The following is a 26,569-nucleotide window of genomic DNA, read 5'->3' as shown; positions in this document are numbered from 1 at the left end:
CTCAAAGGGATATGATAGGTCTTCTGTTTTTTTTTTTTTTTTTCCCATCTACGAATAGGTGCCCATCTTTGCGAGGCATTGGTAAACCTCCCTGGTCTTGCTGATTTGATCTGTGATTGAAATTCACTGATCGACTGGTGGACCTAACAGTATGTGTGGGGTACAAAGATAGGTAGTCATTCAAAAATCATGTCAAACACTATTATTGCACACCGAGTGAGTCCATGCAACTTAGTATGTGACTTAAATACATTTTTACTCCTGAACTTAGTTAGGCTTGCCATAACCAAAGGGTTGAATACTTATTGACTTATTTTTTATAGATTTTTTATTGATTTGTAAACATTTAAAAAAAATAATAATTCCACTTTGACATTATAGGATACTGTGTGTAGATCAGTGACACAAAATCTAAATTTAATCCATTTTAAATTCAAGTTTGTGACGCAACAACATTTGACAAAAGTCATGGTGCGTACTGTCATTGTGGACATGACGTCGTCGATGCACTTATTAATGAAGCTGGTGACTGATGTGGTTAACTCCTCAATGCCATCGGATGAATCCCAGAACATATTTCAGTCTGTCTATTTCAGAAACAGTCCTGTAGCTTAGCATCTCCTTCATCTGACCACTTCCGTATTGAGCACGTCACTGGTACTTCCTCTTGGAATTGTTGCTTGTACGGCCTCCCGAATGGTGCAGTGATCCAAGGCACTGCATCGCAGTTGCTAGCTGTGCCACTAGAAATCCAGGTTCAAGTCCAGGCTCTGTCACAGCCGGCCGTGACCGGGAGACCGATTGGGCGGCGCACAATTGGCCCAGCATCGTCCGGGTTAGGGGAGGGTTTGGCCGGTAGGGATGTCCTTGTCCCATCGCGCTCTAGAGACTCCTGTGGCGGCCCGGGTGCATGCACGCTGACACCTTTACCAGGTTCCCGGTGTTTCCTCCGACACATTGGTGTGGCTGGATTCCGGAGGATAGAGTTATGGTCAGATTTGCCAAATGGAGGGCTATGGATTGTAAGATGTGATATATGGTTAAACCACTTTTTTAAGATCGTAGATATTTTACACATGAATATATGTGGCATGTTAAATATTATTAGACTACATTTGTAAGATCATTGAAGAGCTCTTGCACATATGAACATAATTCTATCCACTGATGCTGCAGACATACATTTCCGTTCAAAAGTTTGGGGTCACTTAGAAATGTCCTTGTTTTCGAAAGAAAAGCAATTTTTTGGTCCATTAAAATAACATCAAATTGATCAGAAATACAGTGTAGACATTGTTAATGTTGTAAATGACTATTGTAGCTGGAAACGACAGATTGTTTTCATGGAATATCTACATAGGCCCATTATCAGCAACCATCACTCCTGTGTTCCAATGGCACGTTATGTTAGCTAATCATTAGAAAAGCCTTTTGCAATTATGTTAGCACAGCTGAAAACTGTTGTTCTGATTAAAGAACCAATAAAAGTGGCCTTCTTTATACTAGTTGAGTATCTGGAGTATCAGCATTTGTGGGTTCGATTACAGGCTCAAAATGGTCAGAAACAAAGAACTTTCTTCTGAAACTCGTCAATCTATTCTTGTTCTGAGAAATGAAGGCTATTCCATGCGAGAAATTGCCAAGATACTACTCCTTTCACAGAACAGAGCAAACTGGCTATAACTAGAATAGAAAGAGGAGTGGGAGGCCCCGGTGCTCAACTGAGCATGAGGACAAGTATATTTGTAACGACGTTCGTCTGTAGAAGGAGAAGCGGACCAAAAAGCAGCGTGGTGGTTACTCATGTTCTTTAATGGAAAATGAACGATACATGAAATAACTTAAATCTACAAAACAACAAACGGAACGTGAAAAACCTATACAGCCTATCCTGTGACAACAAACACAGTGACAGGAACAATCACCCCCCAAACACACAGTGAAACCCAGGCTACCTAAGTATGATTCTCAATCAGAGACAACTAATGACACCTGCCTCTGATTGAGAACCATACTAGGCCGAAAACATAGAAATGCCCCAAAACATAGAAAAACAAACATAGACTGCCCACCCAACTCACGCCCTGACGATACTAAATAAATACAAAACAACGGAAATAGAGGTCAGAACGTGACAATATTAGAGTGTCTAGTTTGAAAAACTCACAAGTCCTCAGCTGGCAGCTTCATTAAATAGTACCCGCAAAACACCAGTCTCAACGTCAACAGTGAAGATAAGATTGTCGTTTCTCTTTGCTTATTTGAGTTGTTCTTGCCATAATGAAAACTTGGGCTCCCGAGTGGTGCAACGGTCTAAGGCATCACTGGGTCAAATCTGACACCCTGGTTCGAATCCAGGCTGTATCACAACTGGCTGTGATTGGGAGTCCCATATGACGGCTCACAATTGGCCCATCATCGTCTGGGTTTGATCGGTGTACGCTGTCATTGTAAATAATAATTTCTTCTTAACTGACTTGCCTAGTTAAATAAAGGTGAAATAAAATAAAATATGGATATGGATATATATAATATCTTCTGTATACTCCCCTACCTTTCCTTAAGAAGAAAATAAATTCCACAAATTAACTTTTAAGAAGGCACACCTGTTAATTGAAATGCATTCCCAGTGACTACCTCACGAAACTGGTTGAGAGAATGCCAAGAGTGTGCAAATGTGTCATCAAGGCAAAGGGCTACTTTGAAGAATCTCAAATATAACATATATTTAACACTTTTTTGGTTACTACATGATTCCATATGTGTTATTTCATAGTTTTGATGTCTTCACTATTATTCAACAATATGTAAAGAAAAATCGAAATCTAAAACTTTCGAACGGTAGTCTGTACATGTGATGATGTAATCTTTCATAGTGAAACTGATGTTAGGATCTCCAGTCCTACCATTGGTCAATTGACAGGTCTTAATCCTACATGGCTCCTTGTTAACCAGCAAGTGAATAGACCACTTATCCAAAAAGAGCTGGGGGAAAGTTGGAGAGGAATTGGTATAGGGGAGGTGAGGTACTTGTTGAACGGTCTTTTCATTCCCCGTATACAGTAGATCGCCACCATAAGCCTTTGCAAGTGTTAAATCTGCATACATATTGTTGATTTGCTGTTACCTTGAGACAAGATTGCCCATCTTTAGACCCTTTGTAAATGGGGGGGTGTGTGTCTGGAATTGTAGCTGTCGCGTGGTTGTGAGTCTGGGTGGTAGATGTAAATGAGGAGAAAGGGGGTGACATGTTAAAGTGGATATTGTCTGTCAACACCTATTGAAAAGCTGGTATGGTATGTCTTTGACATAAAAATGGGTGTAATTGTCCCACTGAAAAGGAAAACTATTCCTTAGGTATTCCAAAGACTGAGACAGGGTTTCCTCTAACATTTTATTTCGGGTTTGATCCTGACAACTCCCCAGTCCCTGCCGATGACACGCATACCCAGAACATGATGCTGCCACCACAATATTTGAAAGGGTTTCACAACATTGCATTCACTCCACATTACTGACCTGTATGACAAAGTGAAAAGAATGAAGCCTGGTTTAGTCCACTCCAATTCATACGTTATGTTTGCAACAAGGCCATTAGGTAACACTGCAAGACAACACAACAGATATATTTGATTTTTGGCCTAAATTAAAAACTACATGATTTGGTCAAATCCAATACAACACAATACATAGTGAAACCCTCTGTATTTTCAAGTATTCTAGTGGCAGATTCATGCTATGGGTATGCATGTCACTGGCAAGGACTGAGAAATAAAATAATGAAATGAACAAAGCCTAGGCAAAAAGCAGAGGAAAACCCTCCTCAGTCTTCTGAAAATCTAACCCTGGGATAGTTTTATTTTTCAGCGGGACAATTACAAAATGTTTTATGTCAAAGACACAACTGAATGGCTTTCCAAGAGATGTTGAGTTTTTCTGAGTGGTCCAGCCTCCGTCCTCACTTACATTTGCTTCATAATTTTAGACAAAGTTTGAATATTGCTGTCCATCAATGACTCCCATCCAGATGTACTGAGCTTGAGCAAGTTTGACAAAAACAATAGATAAATCTTGTCCTAAGAGTTGTGCAAAGTTAAAACTCACAATTGTCCAAGTGTTTGCCTCTTAGATTTTGACCTTTTCACTTTTCTAACTCTGTTTCCACCTTATTCCCAATTCCATCCCTGGTTATAAAGCTATGTATTTTATCGATATACGTATGAGATGTGCGTTATTGTTTCTTCATGAGAGAGGATTGTGTCCAAGACAGTTTTCCCCTCTGTGGTGGTCACTCAAGTTCCTTTTTATCTTAGTTTACCTATCAGCAGTCAGGCAGTAGCAGCATTCCGTTCCCCTCCCCCTGTCTGACCAGAGAGGGGTGATTTGCACATACACATAACTCAAACAACCAGCCCTGCTACCAGACCTGTGTTCAAACACTACTTTAAATAATTTCAACTACTTGAAATGGTTTTGATTGAGCTATTCTGTTGCAATGAAATCAATAGAATACTCACAAAACTGCAAACCCTGCCCATCTGGCACACGAGGGAGGCTAAAATATATAGTATTCAAATAGTATTTGAAAGATGCAAAGTAGTATTTGAACCCAGGTCTGCCTGCTACAGTCAGCCAGAGAGAGAGAGAGACAAGTTTGGGAAATGGGTGTTAAAAATTCCTGAAGTTCCCATCGTCTCGCCATCATTAAAGAAGGGAGGGGAAACGGACGATAGTGCTTGTTGGTGATGGATTCCAGGGTCATATTCATTATTGAACACATAGCAAAAAAGTTTGTTTTTGTTTCCCAAGTTCAGGAAGTCCTTCTCCGTTTCTGTCCGTTTTTCCATTTTGTGTTTAGCGAACACGATCCAGTACAGGGCAGAGAAGGACATACTCAGCGTCATTGTCTGAAGGGTGGTGTTCAGTAGGCACAAAACTGAGTGAAACATGCCAGTCTGTTTGAAAGTGTTCCCATAATAGCACCTTACAGGGAATTATTGGGGGTGTAGCCCAACATGTAGCCATTACACCAAGAGGCTCAGACCCCGGTTGAGTTGTTGTACTAAGGTCACTACAATACTGTGATTTGATCAAATATTATCCCATAGGCCTATCACAAATAACACATAGATGTGTATGTACAGTCGTGCCCAAAAGTTTTGAGAATGACACAAATATTAATTTTCACAAAGTCTGCTGCCTCAGTTTGTATGATGGCAATTTGCATATACTCCAGAATGTTATGAAGAGTGATCAGATGAATTGCAATTAATTGCAAAGTCCCTCTTTGCCATGCAAATGAACTGAATCCCCCAAAAAACATTTCCAATGCATTTCAAATTTATTTATATAGCCCTTCGTACATCAGCTGATATCTCAAAGTGTTGTACAGAAACCCAGCCTAAAACCCCAAACAGCAAGCAATATAGGTGTAGAAGCACGGTGGCTAGGAAAAACTCCCTAGAAAGGCCAAAACCTAGGAAGAAACCTAGAGAGGAACCAGGCTATGAGGGGTGGCCAGTCCTCTTCTGGCTGTGCCAAGATGTTCAAATGTTCATAAATGATCAGCATGGTCAAATAATAATAATCACAGGCAGAACAGTTGAAACTGGAGCAGCAGCACGGCCAGGTGGACTGGGGACAGCAAGGAGTCATTATGCCAAGTAGTCCTGAGGCATGGTCCTAGGGCTCAGGTCCTCAGAGAGAGAGAAAGAAAGAAAGAGAGAAAGAGCGAATTAGAGAGAGCATACTTACCGTAATTTCCGGACTATAAGCCGCTCCTTTTTTTCCCACGCTTTGAACCTCGCGGTTTATACAATGATGCGCTTTCACAAGATTCATGCCGCCAAAAAACTGAGCACCGTCACATAATGTGACATAAATCGAGCTCGCTCAAACTTCCCATCATTCTGATTACGGTAGTCATTTTGTCACCCTCATCATGGCAAAGACACGGAGAAATGCATATGATGCAGCTTTCAAGTTGAAGGCGATCGATCTGGCTGTTGGAAAAGGAAATAGAGCTGCTGACAGTGTGGAGCATTGTCAAAAAATCCACTATCATCAACGGGTTTCGAAATGCTGGACTGCTGCGTTTTGAAGAGGGCAGCGATCCAACATCGGATGAAGCAATTCTGTGGCTATTCAACTCCGATACCGAAGGAGATGACTTCAGTGGTTTCAGTGCACAGGAGGAGGAAGATAGTGACCAATTACTTTCTTGGTAGGACACTGTTTACTGCTATTTTTTTGTTACAAGCCGTGTTTCGTTAAAGCCTATTTATTTTTGTTACAAGCCGTGTTTCGTTTAAAAGCCTAGTTATTTTTGTTACAAGCCGTGTTTTGTTTAAAGGCTATGTAAAGTTAATTTGTTTCAATGTACCGGAAGGCACCTGCGGCTTATAGACGTGCGGCTTATTTATGTACAAAATACATATTTTTTTTAATTAAGTGGGTGCGGTTTATATTCAGGTGCGCTTAATAGTCCAGCAATTACGCTAAATTCACACAGGACACCGGATAAGACAGGAGAAGTACTCCAGATATAACAAACTGACCCTAGCCCTAACCCCATCCACTTTGCCAAAGCACAGCCCCCACACCACTAGAGGGATATCTTCAACCACCAACTTACCATCCTTAGACAAGGCAGAGTATAGCCCACAAAGATCACCGCCACGGTACAACCCAAGCGGGGGCGCCAACCCAGACAGGAAGATCACATCAGTGACTGAACCCACTCAAGTGACGCACCCCTCCTAGGGACGGCATGAAATAGCACCAGTAAGCCAATGAATCAGCCCCTGTAATAGGGTTAGAGGCAGAGAATCCCAGTGGAAAGAGGGGAACTGGCCAGGCAGAGACAGCAAGGGCGGCTCGTTGCTCCAGAGCCTTTCCGTTCACCTTCACACTCCTGGGCCAGACTACACTCAATCATATGACCCACTGAAGAGATGAGCCTTCAGTAAAGACTTAAAGGTTGAGACCGAGTTTGCGTCTCTCACATGGGTAGGCAGACCATTCCATAAAAATGGAGCTCTATAGGAGAAAGAGTGTTTGCATGACTGTAGCCTTCTGTTGCACCAGCCTGACCTAGTGATCTGTAGCTATGTGCTGACATCATGGATGACATGGCCTTGGCCAGGCTTTATTCTTGGCCTATGGGATACGATTTTGGCCTTGCGGTAGCAGCGTGGGTTCAGGCTCCGAAATAGAACCAAACCATTCCCAGTGACCAATGACCAGTGGTCAAGCTTTGAGGGCACAGCTGGGAATATCACATAAGCTTAATGGGTAAAAAGAGATTGGGAGCGGCTTTTGGTTCTCTTGTCACTTTGTCTGACCGTCTGGTTTCCTCAGGCTTTTGTAAGATGTCATACTGCTTTATTAAGGTCTGTTCATCTGACCTTTGCCCTTCACTTGACTTTCAATGACCCTAGGCTTCTGACAACTGTCGAGAGCAGTTGCAAATTGTTGTTGCTCTTGATTGTGTTTCTCTACTGCTGCTGGAATAGTTAGTGTCTGAATCTGCCTTGTGATTTGGGTCACACTTTATTTGGATAGTCTGTAGAGCAATTCAGTTGATCTGTTGATAAGCAACTGCTTACTTAGGTTAGGCTCATGTTTAGAATTAGGGTTTATTTATTTATAAATATATTTTTAAATGTAACCTTTTATTTAACTAGGCACTAAAGAACAAATTGTTATTTACAATGACGGCCAAAACCGGCCAAACCTGGACGACGCTGGGCCAACTGTGCGCCGCCCTATGGATAGCTAAGGTTAGGGTAAGTAGATAGTTGAAGTCTGTAGAGCATCTACAGATGGACTATCCAAATAAAGTGTTACCGTGATTTGTCCCCAAAGACTGGTCACACGCACACACCCACCCACCCATCCGCTGGAGATTATACTGTCTAGATATTATTTCTTAGCATCAAAGTTGAAGTCATGTCTAGCCAGGTCATCCCTGACCCTTAATAACCTCTTAGCCCCTGCAATAGACCAGACACTTCAGGAGATTTATCCCTCAGGTTGCCCTAATGTGGAGGCCGGGGCTGAAGCACAGATGGGAACAGACTGTAGAAAGAGAATAGTAATAAATGAGGAATGCCCTCCATGTGTTTCAACAAAATAGTGCTGAGCGATTAGTGCTTTTTTTGGTCTGTTTGGTTTCAGTTTGATTATTGAAAAAATTATCAGGTTTTTTGATTTCTGTTTCGATTATACTTTTTTTTTTTACACTAAATGCACATATCGGGGGCAAACGACCTGCCCTCCAGGACACCTACAGCACCCGATGTCACAGGAAGGTCAAAAATATCATCAAGGACAACAACCACCCAAGCCATTTTCTGTTCACCTCGCTACATAACCCTACACCTTAGAGGCTGCTACCCCATATACATAGACTTGAAATCACTAGCCACTTTAATAATGGAACACTAGTCACTTTAATAATGTTTATATATTTTTGCTTTACTCATCTCATATGTATAAAATGTTTTCTATTCTACTGTATTTAGTCTATGCCACTCTAACATTGCTCATCCTAATATTTATATATTCCTCAATTCCATTCTTTCACTTTTAGGTTGTGTGTATTGTTGTGAATTGTTAGATATTACTGCACTGTTGTAGCTAGAAACACAAACATTTCACAATAACATCTGCTAAACATGTGTATGTGACAAATACAATTTGATTTGATGCATTATGTTGGTTGAATGCTGTAACACAGAATAAAACCACTTATAAAAGTCCCATGATGTTAGTGACTGCCCTTTACTGCATCACTTATTAACAATCATTTATTCACATTACTTTCATAAAATATTTCAGTTGTGCATATATTACATTTGTTTTATTTGATGACTTTATTTTAATTCCAAGTCATGTCATCTCTATAAAGCTGTTGCCTATGCTGGGGTTTGCTATTTATTACTGAAATATAGCTAATCAAGCCAAACATGCAGCCTTTGCTATCACAGCTAGTGTGTCACACCCTGACCATGTTTTGCTTTGTATGTTTCTATGTTTTGGTTGGTCAGGGTGTGAGCTGAGTGGGCATTCTATGTTACATGTCTAGTTTGTCTAGTTCTATGTTTGGCCTGATATGGTTCTCAATCAGAGGCAGGTGTTCGTCATTGTCTCTGATTGGGAACCATATTTAGGTAGCCTGTTTGGTGTTGGGTTTTGTGGGTGATTGTCCTTAGTGTCAGTTTGTACCAGTTTAGGCGGTTTCGGTTTTCACATGACGTTTGTTTTTGTACAGTTCATGTTTCATCATTGTCAAATAAACATGGATCGTAATAGCCACGCTGCATTTTGGTCCGGCTCTCCTTCTACCGAAGAAAGCCGTTACATAGTGCAAATTTCAGGGAATTAGGTAATGCAACAGGAAGTAGATTCCACTTGATCCTTTTTGATTTCTGCATTTTGTGACGTCTGAAAAATATTGTGAATACGTTTAAAGATTCTAATCAGTGTTTACATTATATTTATCCCATTTTCAGTTGTAACAATTAGACTTGGAAAAGTCCTGTTCTTTTGCAAATGAGTGAAGTCTGGTCCAAAAGGTGGTTAGAGAAGTCATGTCTCTACATAGCGAGAGATTTGGCTTTTTTTATATTTAGTGTGTGTCTCAAATGACACCCTATTCCCTATATAGTGCAGTACTTTTTTTTAATACAAAATCCTTGTGGGCCCTGGTCCAAAGTAGTGCACTATAAAGGGATTAGGATGCCATTTGGGACGCACACGTATAGTGTCAGTGCTTCCTGAAGGCAAGCGGCACATAAGCGCTGTCCCAAATGGCACCCTATTCCCAACATAGTGCACTACTTTTGATAAGAGTCCTATGGGCCCTGGTCAAAAGTGGTGCACTATATAGGGAACAGGGTGCCATTTGGGTCATAACATAGGCTTCGCAGGCTTTGACCAAACACGTACAGACAGAAACAGGAGATTTTGTGTTGTCTTTCTCCCGTAATAGGTTAATGCTATTTTATGTTTTGGTGAGGTATCAGAGCTTCCTGTGCTTTCTCGCTAGAACATCCAGTTGTCTGGAACTGGTTAGACTGTCCTTAAATAACATGTCACCACAAGTTCATTTTTAAGTTTATTCTGTCATCAATTGGCAGTGGCAAAATGTTGAGTGTGTATGGGCCAACGTGGCTCTATTTCTAAGTGGGTGAATGAGCTATCTCCTGCTCTGACAAAAATTGTGTGTGCATGTTCTCCTGCTGACCTGTGTGTGTGTTCTTTTGTGTCTTCCAGCTAATTGTGAGTCTGAAGAGGGAGATCCAGTGCCTGAAGGAAGAGCTCTCTATGGTGACCGGGGAGAAAAGAGAGGACCAGCTAACTCAAGAGGAGATTCATAAGTACGCTCCATTCATATTTGCCTAGAGTCAATTATATGTCATTCAAATCCACCGAATGAAAGCCTCATAGACTAAAATCATAGGCTGCCTCCCAAATTGCACCGTATTACCTTTATAGGACCCATAGGGCTCTGGTCAAAATAAATGCACTATATAGGCAGGGCTCCACTTTGTTCCCCAGTTGTAGCTAACCTGTTTCAGCTGATCAACCAGCTATTTATTAGAATCAGGTGCGCTAGATTAGACTTGGAGTGAAAACTTACAGGACTGTAGCTCCCTAGGAACAGGGTTGGAGAGCCCTGAAATAGGGAAAAGGGTGCTATTTTCGATGCGTCCATGATGTTTAGGGGTGTTCATAGCATGTCTTCAACTCAGAAAACTATAGCAGGAATTAAATCGAACCCGGCCTAGCAAAGTTTACACAGTTTCTTAGTTTACACATTTAGAGTATCATGGAAGAAAAAATGCTCAATGTTGCAAAATACATTTACAAAGTTCCGGAGAATGCAGCAGCAGGCATTCGGCCAGTGCCGCATTGGTTGTGTGTCTGTAATGATCTGAGCAGCAGTTAGACCTCACTGAGGCAGTCATCTCAGGACAGTGAGAACAGGAACAGTGCTGTGCTGGCCTCTGTCCTGCTTCCAGGATGTTTACACCACGCACCAGACAGAGAGAAATTCTTATTTTACACAGCTATTTATTCTAGCGAGTTTTAGCCGCATAGTATATGATGATTTTGACTGTTATTCGGGACTGTGCAATAGTGCCAATGTAGCTAGTAGTTGCCAAGATGTTAAAGCCACATTATCTTCTGCTTACTTTGAACTTCATGGGTTCCCCCAAAGGACTGTTCTTGGCAATCTGGGCCAGGTTTAATAAAATATATGTATGGGGAAATTGTTTAAGTTAAGGAAACGTTTAAAGTGACCCTAGCGCTCTCAACAGACGGAATACCTGGGTAGTGTTCATTAGGACATGTGCAGATTAGATTTTTTATGCTTTGGAATGTAAAATGAAAATGAGTTTCTTAATGGTTGAGTCCGGGTATTTTCGCGATGTGCTCCAGTCCGCTTTTTTCCATTTGGTGCCTAATGAACTCGACCGTGGACGGGCCCAGTGTTCAGACCCCAAGGGTTTCACCTAAACTCCTGGCAACACTTCCCTCCTGTTCTGATCTCTTTACCTCTCCCAGCTTCCTCGATCCAATGTTTTTACAATTTCCCCTCTCTCCTCGGCTGATTATCCCTGGTTTCCCCTATCTGTGGTCAAACTCACACAGGGGGAAACGTAATGATGTCTGCTGTGACCGCACCAACCGACGGCCACCTTTTTATTTACTTGTTTCTTCACTTGTTTATGCATTCAATTGATCGGCCCAAGTCAAATCATCCTCCAAGCAAACTTTTCCTGGCTTTTTTGTTGTAACATTTCCAGATCCACGAGCATACAGTTGAAGTCGTAAGTTTACATACACCTTTGCCAAATACATGTAAACTCAGTTTTTCACAATTCCTGACATTTAATCTGAGTACAAAGCCCTGTCTTAGGTCAGTTAGGATCACCACTTTATTTTAAGAATGTGAAATGTCAGAATAATAGGAGAATGATTTATTTCAGCTTTCATCACATTCCCAGTGGGTCAGAAGTTTACATACACCCAATTAATATTTGGTAGCATTGCCTTGAAATTATTTAACTTGGGTCAAACATTTTGGATGGCCTTCCACAAGCTTCTCACAATAAGTTGGGTGAATTTTGGCCCATTCCTCCTGACAGAGTTGGTGTAACTGAGTCAGGCTTGTAGGTCTCCTTGCTCGCACATGCTTTTTCAGTTCTGCCCACACATTTTCAATAGTATTGAGGTCAGGGCTTTGTGTATGCCACTCCAATACCTTGATTTTGTTGTCCTTAAGCCATTTCACCACAACTTTGGAAGTTTGTCCTTTTGGAGACCCATTTGCGACCAAGCTTTAACTTCCTGACTGATGTCTTGAGATGTTGCTTCAATATATCCACATAATTTCCCTCCTCATGAAGCCATCTATTTTGTGAAGTGCACCAGTCCCTCCTGCTGCAAAGCACCCCCACAACATGATGCTGCCAGCCCCGTGCTTCACGGTTGGGATGGTGTTTGGGTTGCAAGCCCAAGTCCAAACATAATGATGGTAATTATAGCCAAACATTTCTATTTTTGTTTCATCAGACCAGAGGACATTTCTCCAAAAAAGTACGATATTTGTCCCCATGTGCAAACTGTAGTCTGGCTTTTTTATGGTAGTTTTGGAGCAGTGACTTCTTCCTTGCTGAGCGGCCTTTCAGGTTATGTCGATAAAGGACTCGTTTTACTGTGGATATAGATACTTTTGTACCTGTTTCCTCCAGCATCTTCACAAGGTCCTTTACTGTTCTGGGATTGATTTGCAATTTTCGCACCAACATATGTTCATCTCTAAGAGACAGAACGTGTCTCCTGCCTGAGCGGTATGACGGCTGCATGGTCCCATGGTGTTTATACTTGCGTACTATTGTTTGTACAGATGAACGTGGTACCTTCAGGCATTTGGAAATTTCTCCCAATGATGAACCAGACTTGTGGAGGTCTACACATTTTTTTCCTGAGGTCTTGGCTGATTTCTTTTTTGATTTTCCCATGATGTCAAGCAAAGAGGCTCTGAGTTTGAAGGTAGGCCTTGAAATACATCCACAGGTACACTTCCAATTGACTGAAATTATGTCAATTAGCCTATCAGAAGATTATAATGCTATGACATCATTTTCTGGAATTTTTCAAGTTGTTTAAAGGCACAGTAATCTTAGTGTATGTAAACTTCTGACCCACTGGAATTGTTGATACAGTGAATTATATGTGAACTAATCTGTCTGTAAACAATTGTTGGAAACTTGTGTCATGCACAAATTAGATGTCCTAACCGACTTTCCAAAACTATAGCTTAACAAGAAATTTGTGGAGTGGTTGAAAAATTTGTTTTTATGACTCCAACCTAAGTGTATGGAAACTTCCCGACTTCAACTGTTTATTGGTCATACTGTATGGTTGCTGGTGGGACACCTTTCGGTTTCTCAATACATAAGCACATGTACTACATCATGCAGTACTAAGTTAGACCAAGGATGAGCTTTTGCTCCCTTCAATATTAGCATTTGCATTGAGGAACATTCTGAAAATCCAGTTTGAGCTTAGCACTTAAAATATATGTGATGACTTGCAGGACCTTCAAATAAGAGCACCTTTTTTGTTTTATGTCCTTACACCTATGAACTTTGCAGGTTTTTGCAAAAGCAATGTTTTAGCGGAAATGGAACTGTGTATTGTCTTGAGTACATTGGATCTTTGCCCCGCGTCTTTTCCTGTGGCCAGTTCCAATGCTTGACGAACCAATGTTTGGACTATCATCTAGCGATGGTTTATCCCAGTGGAACTGTTGCACACATTTAAGTAAATAGTTGTCTTTGACTACCCAATCTTTAAACATAGCTGTTGAGCTCAAACAGATTTTAACCCTTTGATTGCTCAAGTTTTAAAAGAAACTAATGGAGAACTTGGAGTAAGGTTGCGAAATGCTTTAGTGCTGTAAGCTTTGGTCGTATTGTGGTAGTATTGTGTGTGTTTGCGTCAACATGTATTCTTTGTGCACACGTGCGTGTGTACATTGTCTTCTTTATGCTGTTCTTCCATGTTTTTTTTAATTTCTCCCAGGATGGAGGAGCTGGTCAAGGTCTTTCTGGAAGACCCTGATTGTGAGGTCACACTGGCATTGGGACCTGACATGAGAAAAATCCATTACTGTTTCTCTCTGCTAAAGGTACTTTTAACTCGCTCTCTCTCTCACACACAATTTCTCTCTGCTCAGCATTTCTCATCATCCACTTCTTTTAGTCTTAAACTCTCTTTTGATATGTTTGTATTACCTCATTACATTTGTTCTCTCCTCCTCCCCTGCCCCCGCTCCCACACAACCACTATCATCATGTATCTCACAGTGTATACCCATCATTATCATTCCCACAGGGGTGTTCCCTCAGGTGTACAGTCGTGCCCAAAAGTTTTGAGAATAACACAAATATTAATTTCCACAAAGTTTGCTGCTTCAGTGTCGTTAGATATTTTTGTCAGATGTTACTATGGAATACTGAAGTATAATTACAAGCATTTCATAAGTGTCAAAGGCTTTTATTGACATTTACATAAAGTTGATGCAAAGAGTCAATATTTGTAGTGTTGACCCTTCTTTTTCAAGAGCTCTGCAATCCGCCCTGGCATGCTGTCAATTAACTTCTGGGCCACATCCTGACTGATGGCAGCCCATTCTTGCATAATCAATGCTTGGAGTTTGTCAGAATTTGTGGGCTTTTGTTTGTCCACCCGTCTCTTGAGGATTGACCACAAGTTCTCAATGGGATTAAGGTCTGGGGAGTTTCCTGGCCATGGACCCAAAATATCGAGGTTTTGTTCCCCGAGCCACTTAGTTATCACTTTTGCCTTATGGCAAGGTGCTCCATCATGCTGGAACAGGCATTGTTCATCACCAAACTGTTCCTGGATGGTTGGGAGAAGTTGCTCTCGGAGGATGTGTTGGTACTATTCTTTATTCATGGCTGTGTTCTTAGGCAGAATTGTGAGTGAGCCCACTCCCTTGGCTGAGAAGCAACCACACACATGAATTGTCTCAGGATGCTTTACTGTTGGCATGACACAGGACTGATGGTAGCGCTCACCTTGTCTTGTCACCTCGTCCTCAGAGAAAATGACTTTACCCCAGTCCTCAGCAGTCCAATCCCTGTACCTTTTGCAGAATTTCAGTCTGTCCCTGATATTTTTCCTGGAGGGAAGTGGCTTCTTTGCTGCCCTTCTTGACACCAGGCCATCCTCCAAAAGTCTTCACCTCACTGTGGGTGCAGATGCACTCACACCTGCCTGCTGCCATTCCTGAGCAAGCTCTGTACTGGTGGTGCCCCGACCCCGCAGCTGAATCAACTTTAGGAGACGGTCCTGGTGCTTGCTGGACTTTCTTGGTCGCCCTGAAGCTTTCTTCACAACAATTTAACCGCTCTCCTTGAAGTTCTTGATGATCTGATAAATGCTTGATTTAGGTGCAATCTTACTGGCAGCAATATCCTTGCCTGTGAAGCCCTTTTTGTGCAAAGCAATGATGACGGCACGTGTTTCCTTGCAGGTAACCACGGTTGACAGGGTGAGAACAATGATCCCAAGCTCTACCCTCCTTTTGAAGCTTCCAGGCTCTACCCTCCTTTTGAAGCTTCCAGTCTGCCTTGTCCTCGTCAACACTCACACCTGTGTTAACAAGAGAATCACTGACATGTCAGGTGGTCCTTTTGTGTCAGGGCTGAAATGCAGTGGTAATGTTTTTGGGGGATTCAGTTCATTTGCATGGCAAAGAGGGTCTTTGCAATTAATTGCAATTCATCTGATCACTCTTCATAACATTCTGGAGTATATGCAAATTGCCATCATACAAACTGAGGCAACAGACTTTGAAAATTAATATTTGTGTCATTCTCAAAACTTTTGGCCACGATTGTATGTTCCCTGGATCCTGTGTTCCCTAAATCTATGTTTCCTCACCAGGCCCTAATTCCCAAGGGCAGAAAAATACATTTGAGGCTTAACCTGTCTACGATACTGGTTCCCAATTGGGGATCAACCCTCCCACGTTCAGCTGAAACGGTGGCGCATGGAACGCAAAAATATTCTTAAAAATATTTAACCTCCACACATTAACAAGTCCAATAGCTCAAATGAAAGATAAACACCTTGTTCATCTAGCCAGCAAGTCAGATTTCTAAAATGTTTTACGGCGAAAACATAGCACATATATATGTAAAACCACCACCAGACACAGCTCATTTCAATAGCCAAAACATGCAATCAACAAACGCAGGATTAAAAAATAAATCGCTCACTAACCTTTTGAAAATCTTCATCAGATGACAGTAATATGACATATTACACAGTACATATTTTTTTTTTTCAATAATATGCCATTTATATCCATAAATGTCCATTTACAGTGAGTTCACCTTCAGAAATTACTCAAAAATGCCCGCAGGAAATCTATGTAGCGCGGCAAGATAACGTAAATAGACATCATAAACTTTGACTAAATATACATGTTCTACATATAGTTAGAAAGATACACTGCTTCTTTATGCAACCGCTGTGTTAGATTTATTTTTAACGTTACAGAAATCGCACACTATTCCATATGCTGAGACAGCGCTCAGTTCCAAGCTACATTTCCACGTAATGTTGGAGTCAACAGAAACACAGATTTAAGCATAAATATTCCCTTACCTTCGATGGTCTTCGTTCAGAATGTTCTGGAAGGCTTCATACTTACCCAATACATTGTTTGGTTTCAAGTCTTGCGTCTTTGTATTAGCTACTGCTAATAACATCAGCTGAAATGCACCCAAAACGTCCTCTGGTCCGGAAAAGTTGCGCATCAAAACTTCAAAATTACACATATGTCGACCAAACAGGTCAAACTAAGTGCAGAAGCAAGCTTTATGATGTTTTAGACACGCAAAACAAACTTCAATTCAATCGGCCATCGTCTGCCCTTCTCTTGAGTGCTGGAACAAAGGAATGGCTGGGACCAATTCGCGCCCATACGCACAGCCTATTCTCTCGTGGCACGCACTAATTTCACTCCCATAGGGTCAATTCGGGGGATTTGAACGATTCAAAGCTCTAATGAAAGAGGACATCTAGCGGAAGAGATAGAAAGTGTCCACAGAATCATAACTGGTTGGGAAGGGTGGGGGCCATGACATCAAAGTTGCTCCAACTTTCATGGCCACAAACTAGTTTGGAAGAATGCCTGCCCTGTGAGTTCTGCTATACTTACAGACATAATTCCAACGGTTTTAGAATCTTTAGAGTGTTTTCTATCCAATAATAATTTTTATTTGCATATATTAGCAATTTTTGACACATTTTTTTTCCAGTTTACTAGGGGTACCCAATCTCTCCAAAGGGGGCGTATGTCTGCCATATCCTTAACAGGTTTTAAGAGAGGCTGACGTGTGGGCATCCTAACGAAATTATGTCGGCGAGTACATGAAATGCCTCTACCCTTATTTATTATTATTTTTTTTAACATGTTTTTATTTTAGCCCTTTTCCCTACAATTTCGTGATATCCAATTGGTAGTTAGTCTTGTCCAATCGCTGCAAATCCCCTACGGACTCAGGAGAGGCGACGGTCGAGAAACACGACCCTGCTGGCTTAACCAGGAAGCCAGCCGTACCAATGTTTCGGCGTAAACATTGTCCAGTCAGCTTGCCGGTGCCCGGCCCTTCACAAGGAGTCGCTAGAGCGCGATGGGACAAGGAAATCCCAGCCGGCCATACCCTCCCCTAACCCGGACGATGCTCTGCCAATTGTGCGCCACCTCATGGGTCTTCCGGTCACAGCCGGCTATGACACAGCCTGGGATCGAACCTGGGTTTGTAGTGAAGCCTCTAACACTGCGATGCAGTGCCTTAGACCACTCGGGAGGCCCTTACCCTCTGTTCTATTGGTGAACGTACAATCACTGGAGAACAAACTAGACGAGCTCCTTTCGTGACTATCCTTTCAACAGGACCTGACGAACTGTAATATCCTATGTGTCTCGAAGTCATGGCTGAACAACAACATGGATAATATACATCTAGCTATGCATCATTTAGACAGGACGGAAGCCTCAGTTAAGGCAGCGGGTGCGCAATCTCTAATGTTAAGGAAGTCTCAAGTTTATGCTCGCCTGAGTTAGAATAGTTCATTATAAATTGCAGTCCCTACTATTTATTGAGAAAGTTTTCATCTATATTTTTCGTAGCTGTCCACAAACTGATGCTGGCACTAAGACTGCACTCAACAAACTGTATAGGGCCATAAGCAAAGAAGAAAATGCACATCTGCTTCTCGTGGATGGTGATTATAATGCATGGAAACTGAAATCCGTTTTACCATATTTTTACCAGCATGTCACCTGTGCAACTCTTTACAAAGTTTGATTTATATACCTTTTGATTTTGGACCCCACAACGTGGTTAGCCTCAGTTGTTGTGACCACTACCATCTGTCCCAGGATCATGCCATGCCAAAAAGTTATTTCTGTAGCCAGCTACTAGCCTACCTGTTAGCTATCAGTATAGCAGGGTTTTCCACGAACAGCTTGAACACAACCCACGTTGCGGTTATCCCTTGTGGCTAGGACTGCGGAGGTGTCCCACGCTATTTGTGGCTGTATTCCCTGCAACCTGACCTGGCTGGAACTATGTTGTATAGCTAACAACGTTAGCCAATGCTGCTGTCAACAGTACATGCAAAGACACTGCTTTCATGCTTACCGCTGTGAGAGGATTTAAAGGAGGACGCATATTTCTGCTTTTAGAATTTTGTAATTTGTGTGAGCTCTTTTTGTTCACTTAGTTTAGAATTCCCTGTAAGAAAGAGAGACACGGAATCCCAGGTAGCCTAGCTGGCCAGCAGTCTCAAATGGAGGTCACTATTGAACGTTTTTAATGCTGCAGGAACTGTTTATTTGGCTTTTTCCGAGACAATGTGGACCACCTGGACTGTCAATGTAGTAACTGTTTGCTTGCAGAGGACTACATGGGCGAAGTGGCAAATATCCTGTGCTATCCTCGATACAGGACATTACAAGGCTGCATCCGACCGTTCTACTACAGATGCCGGGAGCGGACGCTGTCGTAGTCCATGTCTGGTGAAACGACATCAGGAGGGCAAGCTCGGAACCTATGCAAATATATTTTAAAGAACTGATTCTAGCACTGAAAGATTCCAAAAAGCGACCAATTGCTTCAGGTCCGGTACCATTGTTGTTCCGCGGGTGTGAAATATTCAGCAGGCTACTGGCATTACATACCTGGCTAAAAGATTACTGTACCACTGTTGGAGTCACTTTTATAGATAACTTTGACACCTTCTGGAAACAGAGAAAGCGCTACAGGAATGACAGAGTCCATCCAAATCATCTTGGCTCCTGGGCTCACATATTTCAAGGCTGCGTTGAGACAATGACTTATGAATGACCTAAGACCAGCTCAGTTAATCCCTACCATTGTTGCTGAGTTGTCGTAATGCTGCAGCAAATTTATATTATCCCAGGGACTTAATTCATGTCCCCCTACCTGCCCTGCCCTATTGATCCTACAGCTATTGTATGCGGTAATCAAGTAAGCAATTCTCTGTCCATGTACGCAGGTACGAGATCCGAGTTAAAAGTCCACAGTAATGAATAGTGCTTGATTTAAAAAATATATTTTAACATTTTAATAAAAAATAAATCCACTGAGTAAATCTAACATCGATTCTCGAGCTGCAACACACAGACATGTTTGGAGTTTGTGTCAACGGACATGGAGATTAATATATCATTATTCGACGTAGCGACCTCGTCTGCCACTTGTTTGTTGTGATTCTGGGTTTGCCGACTGTCAGCTGTACATAAACACTTGGGCAAAACTCTTTTTGGCTCTGTGTGTTGTGGAAAGGTAAACACTAATTATTTCAAGCTAGCGTTAGCGAACGTAAGATGGACATTCAGTGGGCTCTAAAGTGCCAGCAGTTCACTCGCATTTGCTAGTGAAAGAAATTAAATGCAAATCCGAAAAACAACTGGTCGCATTTGTGCGAGTTTGATATACATTTCATTCTGCGTCCCATTAGTTGTATTTTCCACGTAACATTACGAGGATCACGCAACCTGTAACTGTAATTATGATCCACATCACAAAAAGGATTACAAAAGTATAATAAAAAATAAATATTAACATCTTGGCCATAAATGGAGTCGGAGGTTTGAAGACTGCATGATGAATGAATGAGTGTCCGGTATTAGCTATAGAGGCCATGCTTCTAACATACTTTTGCACTAGATTTGAGATTTTCTCAATTTCTAAATTCTGAAATGATGTATGCACTGCAAAGAAATACAATAAGCACCTTTACGTGGGCTGAAACACGGGACTCTTCTGGCGAACAGCGTTCAGATTCCCTTTGTGGTAGCCTACTTTAGCGTTGTGTAAACAGTTTGCGGTCTGTGTCGATGCGATCATTTGTTTTTGTTATGTTTTCAAAAGGATTTTGCTTTTAGCGTTGATTAGGAACCGTGTCTAAAAAGCCAATACTTGTGAGCTGGCCCGAGTGACTGGCCCTGTTTGAGAGTTGACAAGCGTTCCTCTACTAGAGACTGAACTTGGGGGCCAAGGCAAACTGGATCTGAAGACCTTCGATGCAGATGTCAGAAACATATTTTCTTCTGCAGTAGACTACATGTTGCTGAAATTTCCATTTGGAGATGTGCTCCTCCAGCATGCATTGCCAACAGGCAGACTGACAAGTTCTCATCTTTTTCATGGCACGCTTTCCCTGCATTATTCCTGAGGGAGCGTCTGTTGATCTGGTGGAAGATGAGTTTAGACTCTATCAGGCAACAAACTTTGAGCAGAGTCTGGTCAACATGCACATGGATCAGGCCTGGAGAGAAATCGGCACAATGAAAAGGTGGGGTGCTGGTCTACTCCCACCTAGGGCTGTGATGCTGGGGATATTGGTCATATTCCACAGCAATGCAGACTGTGAATGAATATTCAGTCTTGTTTCCAAGAACAAAACCAAGTACAGAGCCTCCCTCAAGAAGGTTTCAATGATTACCAGAGGAACTGTTTGCCACAGAGAAGTCTACCCTGATGCCCTACTGCGTTAGATTTGCCTGATAGCTAGCAGATTTAGCCTGTCTAGGAAATTATTTCCTGAACAGTTGAAGGTCTCTAGAAGATTTGTTCTCACCCACTGTTTCCTATCATGACTTTTTTATTATGGATGACATGTTTATTTGATACTGATACTCTGCTTCAAACATTTGTTCTTATCATATCAGTTTTTTTTTTTTTTTAAATAGCGTGGATAAGACGTTTGTACATTTTATTTCTAAACAAATAACATTATTTTTTAAATAAAATCAAATACACTTGTGTGTTCTTTCTAATTAGATCTTGTTAGTGACTTTTACCATATGTGTAAATAGAATGCTGTCAAGAAAGAAAGTATTCCAACCCCAATTCGGCACGTGCTATGCGAATCTCCAATTTGCTGCGTGCGTCTGGTATTCTAAAAAGTTGGACAGGTTTGGCAGGTCTGAATATGGCCATTATTGTGGGAAGCTGCTATAGACAACCAAATGCTAACAGTCAGTATCTGGATAATATGTGTGAAATTCTTGATAATGTATATGATATCAACAGAGAGGTATATTTTCTGGTTGATTTCAATATTGACTGTCTTTCATAAAGCTGCCCACTCAAGAAAAAGCTTCAAACTGTAACTAATGTCTGCAACCTGGTTCAGGTCAACCTACCAGGGTAGTTACACACAGCACAGTAATGAAATCATCAACATATATTGATCACATCTTTACTAATGCTGCAGAAATTTGCTTTAAAGCAGTATCCAAATCCATCAGATGTAGCCATATCTAGGAAAACCAAAATCCCAAGGCTGAGCCTAATATAGTGTATGAGGTCATACAATACGTTTTGTAGTGATTCTAATGCTGATAATGTAAAGAATATTTGCTGGTCGGTGATAGGGCTGTTATGGTGACCGTATCACCACCTCATCGGCAGTCACGAGTCATGACGGCAGTAAAATGTACAGTTTAGTCATGGTAAATAGGCTTCTCCAAGCTGTGATGCTGCTGATGGTCATTAGTAGCCTACCAAACTTGCTTATTACCTGTTACTCAGCACTCTATTTTCCCTCTAATCACTCTGACAAAAAACTTCTTAAAATGAAGCTCATTATTAATACACTTTACAATGGGTGTAGTGGCGAAATGGCATACATAAGCAGCTTGTGAGTTTCAAGCTTTGGTAAGATGATTTTCACCATAACAATGCACCTTCATAATAAAAGCATTACATGCATAATCAAACTCTCAGTCACTTTTGAGAATGGTGTTTTCCTGCTAATAGAACATTCATGCTTATAGCCTACTGCTGTGTGCGCATTGCTGTGCTTATAATGCTAGTGGTTGTATTAACTTCACTAGGGTAGGGGGCAGCATTCGGAATTTTGGATGAAAAGCGTGCCCAAATTAAACTGCCTGCTACGCAGGCCCAGAAGATAGGATATGCATATAATTAATAGATTTGGATATAATAAATCTGTGAATATAACAGAACTGATATGGCAGGCGAAAGCCAGAGGAAAATCCAACCAGGAAGTACTATTATTTTGAAAGGCTGTTTTTCCATTGAATGCCTATCCACCATACAAAACTTAGGACCCAGTTCACGGTCTCTATGGCTTCCTCTACATGTGGCCAGTCTTTAGGCATTGTTTCAGGCTTTTACTCTGAAACATGAGGGAGATACAGCACTTTCAATCAGTGGCCAGTGGACATTTCCATTCATCAGCCATGAGCCTGATCGGGAATGCACCTTTCTTGTTTCTCCTTTCCTATTGACGAAGCTTTTGTTCGGTTGAAATATTATTTATTATTTATGACAAAAACAACCGAAAGATCTATTTTAAACATCGTTTGGCATGTTTCTACTAACTTTTATTGTACTACTTTTGACTTTTCGTCTCGACTTAGTGCACGCACCTTAACCTCTCTGGGATATGTGGGACGGCACCTGGCCAAAAGCCAGAGAAAATGCAGAGCGCCAAATTCAAATAAATTACTGTTAAAATTTAACTTTCATGAAATCACACATGCAAGATAGCAAATTAAAGCTACACTTGTTGTGAATCCAGCCAACATGTGAGATTTCAAAAAGGCTTTTCGGCGAAAGCAACTACAAAGTAACTACAAAGTGACTACAAAGTATCTCAAGAGTTACCTGTAAACTTTGCCAAAACATTTCAAACTACTTTTGTAATACAACTTTAGGTATTTTTTTATGTAAATAATCGATAAAATTGAAGACGGGATGATCTGTGTTCAATACAGGAGGAAAACAAACTGTAGCATGCTTTCTGGTCGCGCGCCTCTATCTAACAGCACACTTCAAGTTACCCTCGTTCAAGATGGCCGTACTTCTTCATTACACAAAGGAAAAACCTCAAACAATTTCTAAAGACCGGTGACATCCAGTGGAAGCGGTAGGAACTGCAAGAAGGTCCCTTAGAAATCTTGATTCCCAATGAAACCTCATTGAAAGGAGAGTGACCTGAAAAAAAAAAAGTTATGTTGTACTCACTCCTAATAATATGCATATATTTTCTTCTGGGGATGAGTAGCAGGCAGTTGAATTTGGGCATGCATTTCACCCGGACGTGAAAAAACTGCCGCCTGTCACCAAGAAAGTTTAAGGAGAAGTTTATCTTTATTCGTATGTTTAACACCTCTATCGTTTATCAATGTTTATTATGAGTATTTCTGTAATTTGATGTGGCTCTCTGTACTTTCACCAGATGTTTGTTTGAGACAGATGTTTGTTTGAAAAATGGCTGTATGGTTTCCTGTGACTAGGTGCTGATCTAACATAATCAATCGCATGGTGTGCTTTCGCAGTAAAGCCTTTTTGAAATCGAACACTGTAGTTGGATTTACAAGAAGTTTATCTTTAAAATGGTGGATAATACTTGTATGTTTGAGGAATTTGAATTATGGTATTTCTGTTGTTTTGAATTTGGCGCCCTGCAATTTCACTGGCTGTTGTCGAGGTGGGACGCTAGTGTACCAGAGAGGTTAAATCATACCTCCCATTTTTTTTTGCCTTTACTACCCTTATCCCACCTCATTTGCTCACATTGTATATAGACTTATTTTTCTACTGTATTATTGACTGTATGTTTGTTTTACTCCATGTGTAACTCTGTTGTTGTATGTGTCAAACTGCTTTGCTTTATCTTGGCCAGGTCGCAATTGTAAATGAGAACTTGTTCTCTACTTGCCTACCTGGTTAAATAAAGGTGAAATGAAAAATAAAATAAATATCAGAGTAATCTAACCTAACAATTTCACAACAACTACCTTATACACACAAGTGTAAAGAAATGAATAAGAATATGTACATAAAAATATGTATGGATGAGTGATGGCCGAATGGCATAGGCAAGATTCAGATTGTATAGAGTACAGTATATACATATGAGTAGTGTTGGGTATGTGAACATTATATTAAGTGGCATTGTTTAAAGTGACTAGTGATACATTTATTACATCCAATATTTAATTATTGAAGTGGCTAGAGATGAGTCAGTATGTTGACAGCAGCCACTCAATGTTAGTGATGGCTGTTTAACAGTCTGATGGCTTTGAGATAGATGCTGTTTTTCAGTCTCTCAGTCCCAGCTTTGATGCACCTGTACTGACCTTGCCTTCTGGATGATAGCGGGGTGAACAGGCCGTGGCTCAGGTGGTTGTTGTCCTTGATGATCTTTTTGGCCTTCCTGTGATATTGGGTGGTGTCGGTGTCCTGGAGAGCAGGTAGTTGGCCCCCAGGGGAAGCGTTGTGCAGGTCTCACTACCCTCTGGAGAGCCTTACGGTTGTGGGCGGAGCAGTTGTTGTACCAGGCGGTGATACAGCCCGACAGGATGCTCTCGATTGTGCATCTGTAAAAGTTTGTAAGTGTTTTAGGTGAAAAGCCTAATTTCTTCAGCCTCCTGATGTTGAAGAGGCTCTGTTGCGCCTTCTTTACCATGCTGTCTGTGTGGGTGGACCATTTCAGTTTGTCCGTGATGTGTACACCAATGAACTTAAAACGTTCCACCTTTGTGCATGGCCACGCAGTCATGGGTGAACAGGGAGTACAGGAGAGGGCTGAGAATGCACCCTTGTGGGGCCCCAGGATCAGCGGGGTGGAGATGTTGTTTCCTACCCTCACCACCTGGGGACAGCCCGTCAGGAACTCCAGGACCCAGTTGCACAGGGCGGGGTCGAGACCCAGTTTGAAGGGTCTATGGTGTTAAATTCTTAGGTGTAGTCGATGAACAGCATTCTCACATAGGTATTCCTCTTGTCCAGATGGGTTAGGGCAGTGTGCAGTGGGATTGTGATTGCGTTGTCTGTGGACTGATTGGGCCGGTAAGAAAATTGGAGTGGGTCTAGGGTGGTAGGTAGGGGGGAGGTGATATGATCCTTAACTAGTCTCTCAAAGCACTTCATGATGACGGAGGTGAGTGCTACGGGGCGATAGTCATTTAGTTCAGTTACCTTAGCTTTCTTGGGAATAGGAACAATGGTGGCCCTCTTGATGCATGTGGGAACAGCTAACTATACTGTTTTTTTTTTTTTTTATTCAATCATTTTTCCCGGTCGACTTGCCCTGATTAAAAGCTGTGGTTTGCGCTTTCAGTTTTGCACGAATGCTGCCATCAATCCACGGTTTCTGGTTGGGGAAGATTTTAATAGTTGCTGTGGGTACAACATCACCGAAGCACTTGGTAATTAACTTGCTCACCGAATCAGCGTTTTCATCAATGTTATTGTCCGCCGCTATGCGGAACATGGCTGTGATTATTATCGAAGAGAATTATCTTGGTAGATAATGCAGTCGACATTTGATTGTAAGGAATTCTAGGTCAGGTGAGCAAAAGGACTTGAGTTCCTGTATGTTGTTATGATCACACCACGTTTCGTTAATCATAATGCACGCCCCCCCTCCCTTCTTCTTACCAGTAAGTTGATTGTTTCTGTCGGCGCGATGCGTGAAGAAACCAGGTAGCTGTACCGACTCCGATATCGTGTCTCGAATGAGCCACGTTTCCGTGAAAGAAAGAACGTTACAATCTCTAATGTCTCTCTGGATGGCAGCCCTTGCTCGGATTTTGTCTACCTTGTTGTCAAGAGACTGGACGTTGTCAAATAGTAAACTCGGGAGTGGTGCGCGATATGCCCATCTACGGAGCCTGACCAGAAGACCGCTTCTTCTACCCCTCCTGCGGCGCCGTTGTTTTGGGTCGCCGGCTGGGATCCGATCCCATTGTCCTGGGTGGTGGACCAAACAGAGGATCCGCTTCGGGAAAGTCGAATTCCTGGTCGTAATGTTGGTAATTTGACGTTGCTCTTATATCCAATAGTTCCTCCTGGCTGAATTTGAAAAAACTTAAGATTTCCTGGGGTAACAATGTAAGAAATAATACATAAAAAACAAAATACTGCATAGTTTCCTGAACGCTAAG

The 26,569-nt window shown here is 41.6% G+C and overlaps 1 protein-coding gene across 2 annotated transcripts in view; it reads left to right on the top strand.

Annotated features, from left to right (window-relative positions):
* Nucleotides 1–26,569, top strand: part of kif6 (kinesin family member 6) — a 217,028-nt gene that overhangs the window by 72,999 nt on the left and 117,460 nt on the right. For both annotated transcript variants that reach the window (XM_021585670.3, XM_090221719.1), the window contains exons 10-11: nt 10,279–10,382; nt 14,101–14,206. In XM_021585670.3, the coding sequence (XP_021441345.2) occupies nt 10,279–10,382; nt 14,101–14,206 (210 nt within the window). The remainder of the gene's footprint in view (nt 1–10,278; nt 10,383–14,100; nt 14,207–26,569) is intronic.

The sequence above is a fragment of the Oncorhynchus mykiss genome, chromosome 26 (assembly GCF_057628025.1).
Source record: "Oncorhynchus mykiss isolate SJ-2025 chromosome 26, ASM5762802v1, whole genome shotgun sequence".
NCBI classification, from domain to species: Eukaryota; Metazoa; Chordata; class Actinopteri; order Salmoniformes; family Salmonidae; genus Oncorhynchus; species Oncorhynchus mykiss.
This window is presented reverse-complemented; position numbering and strand designations above follow the sequence as displayed.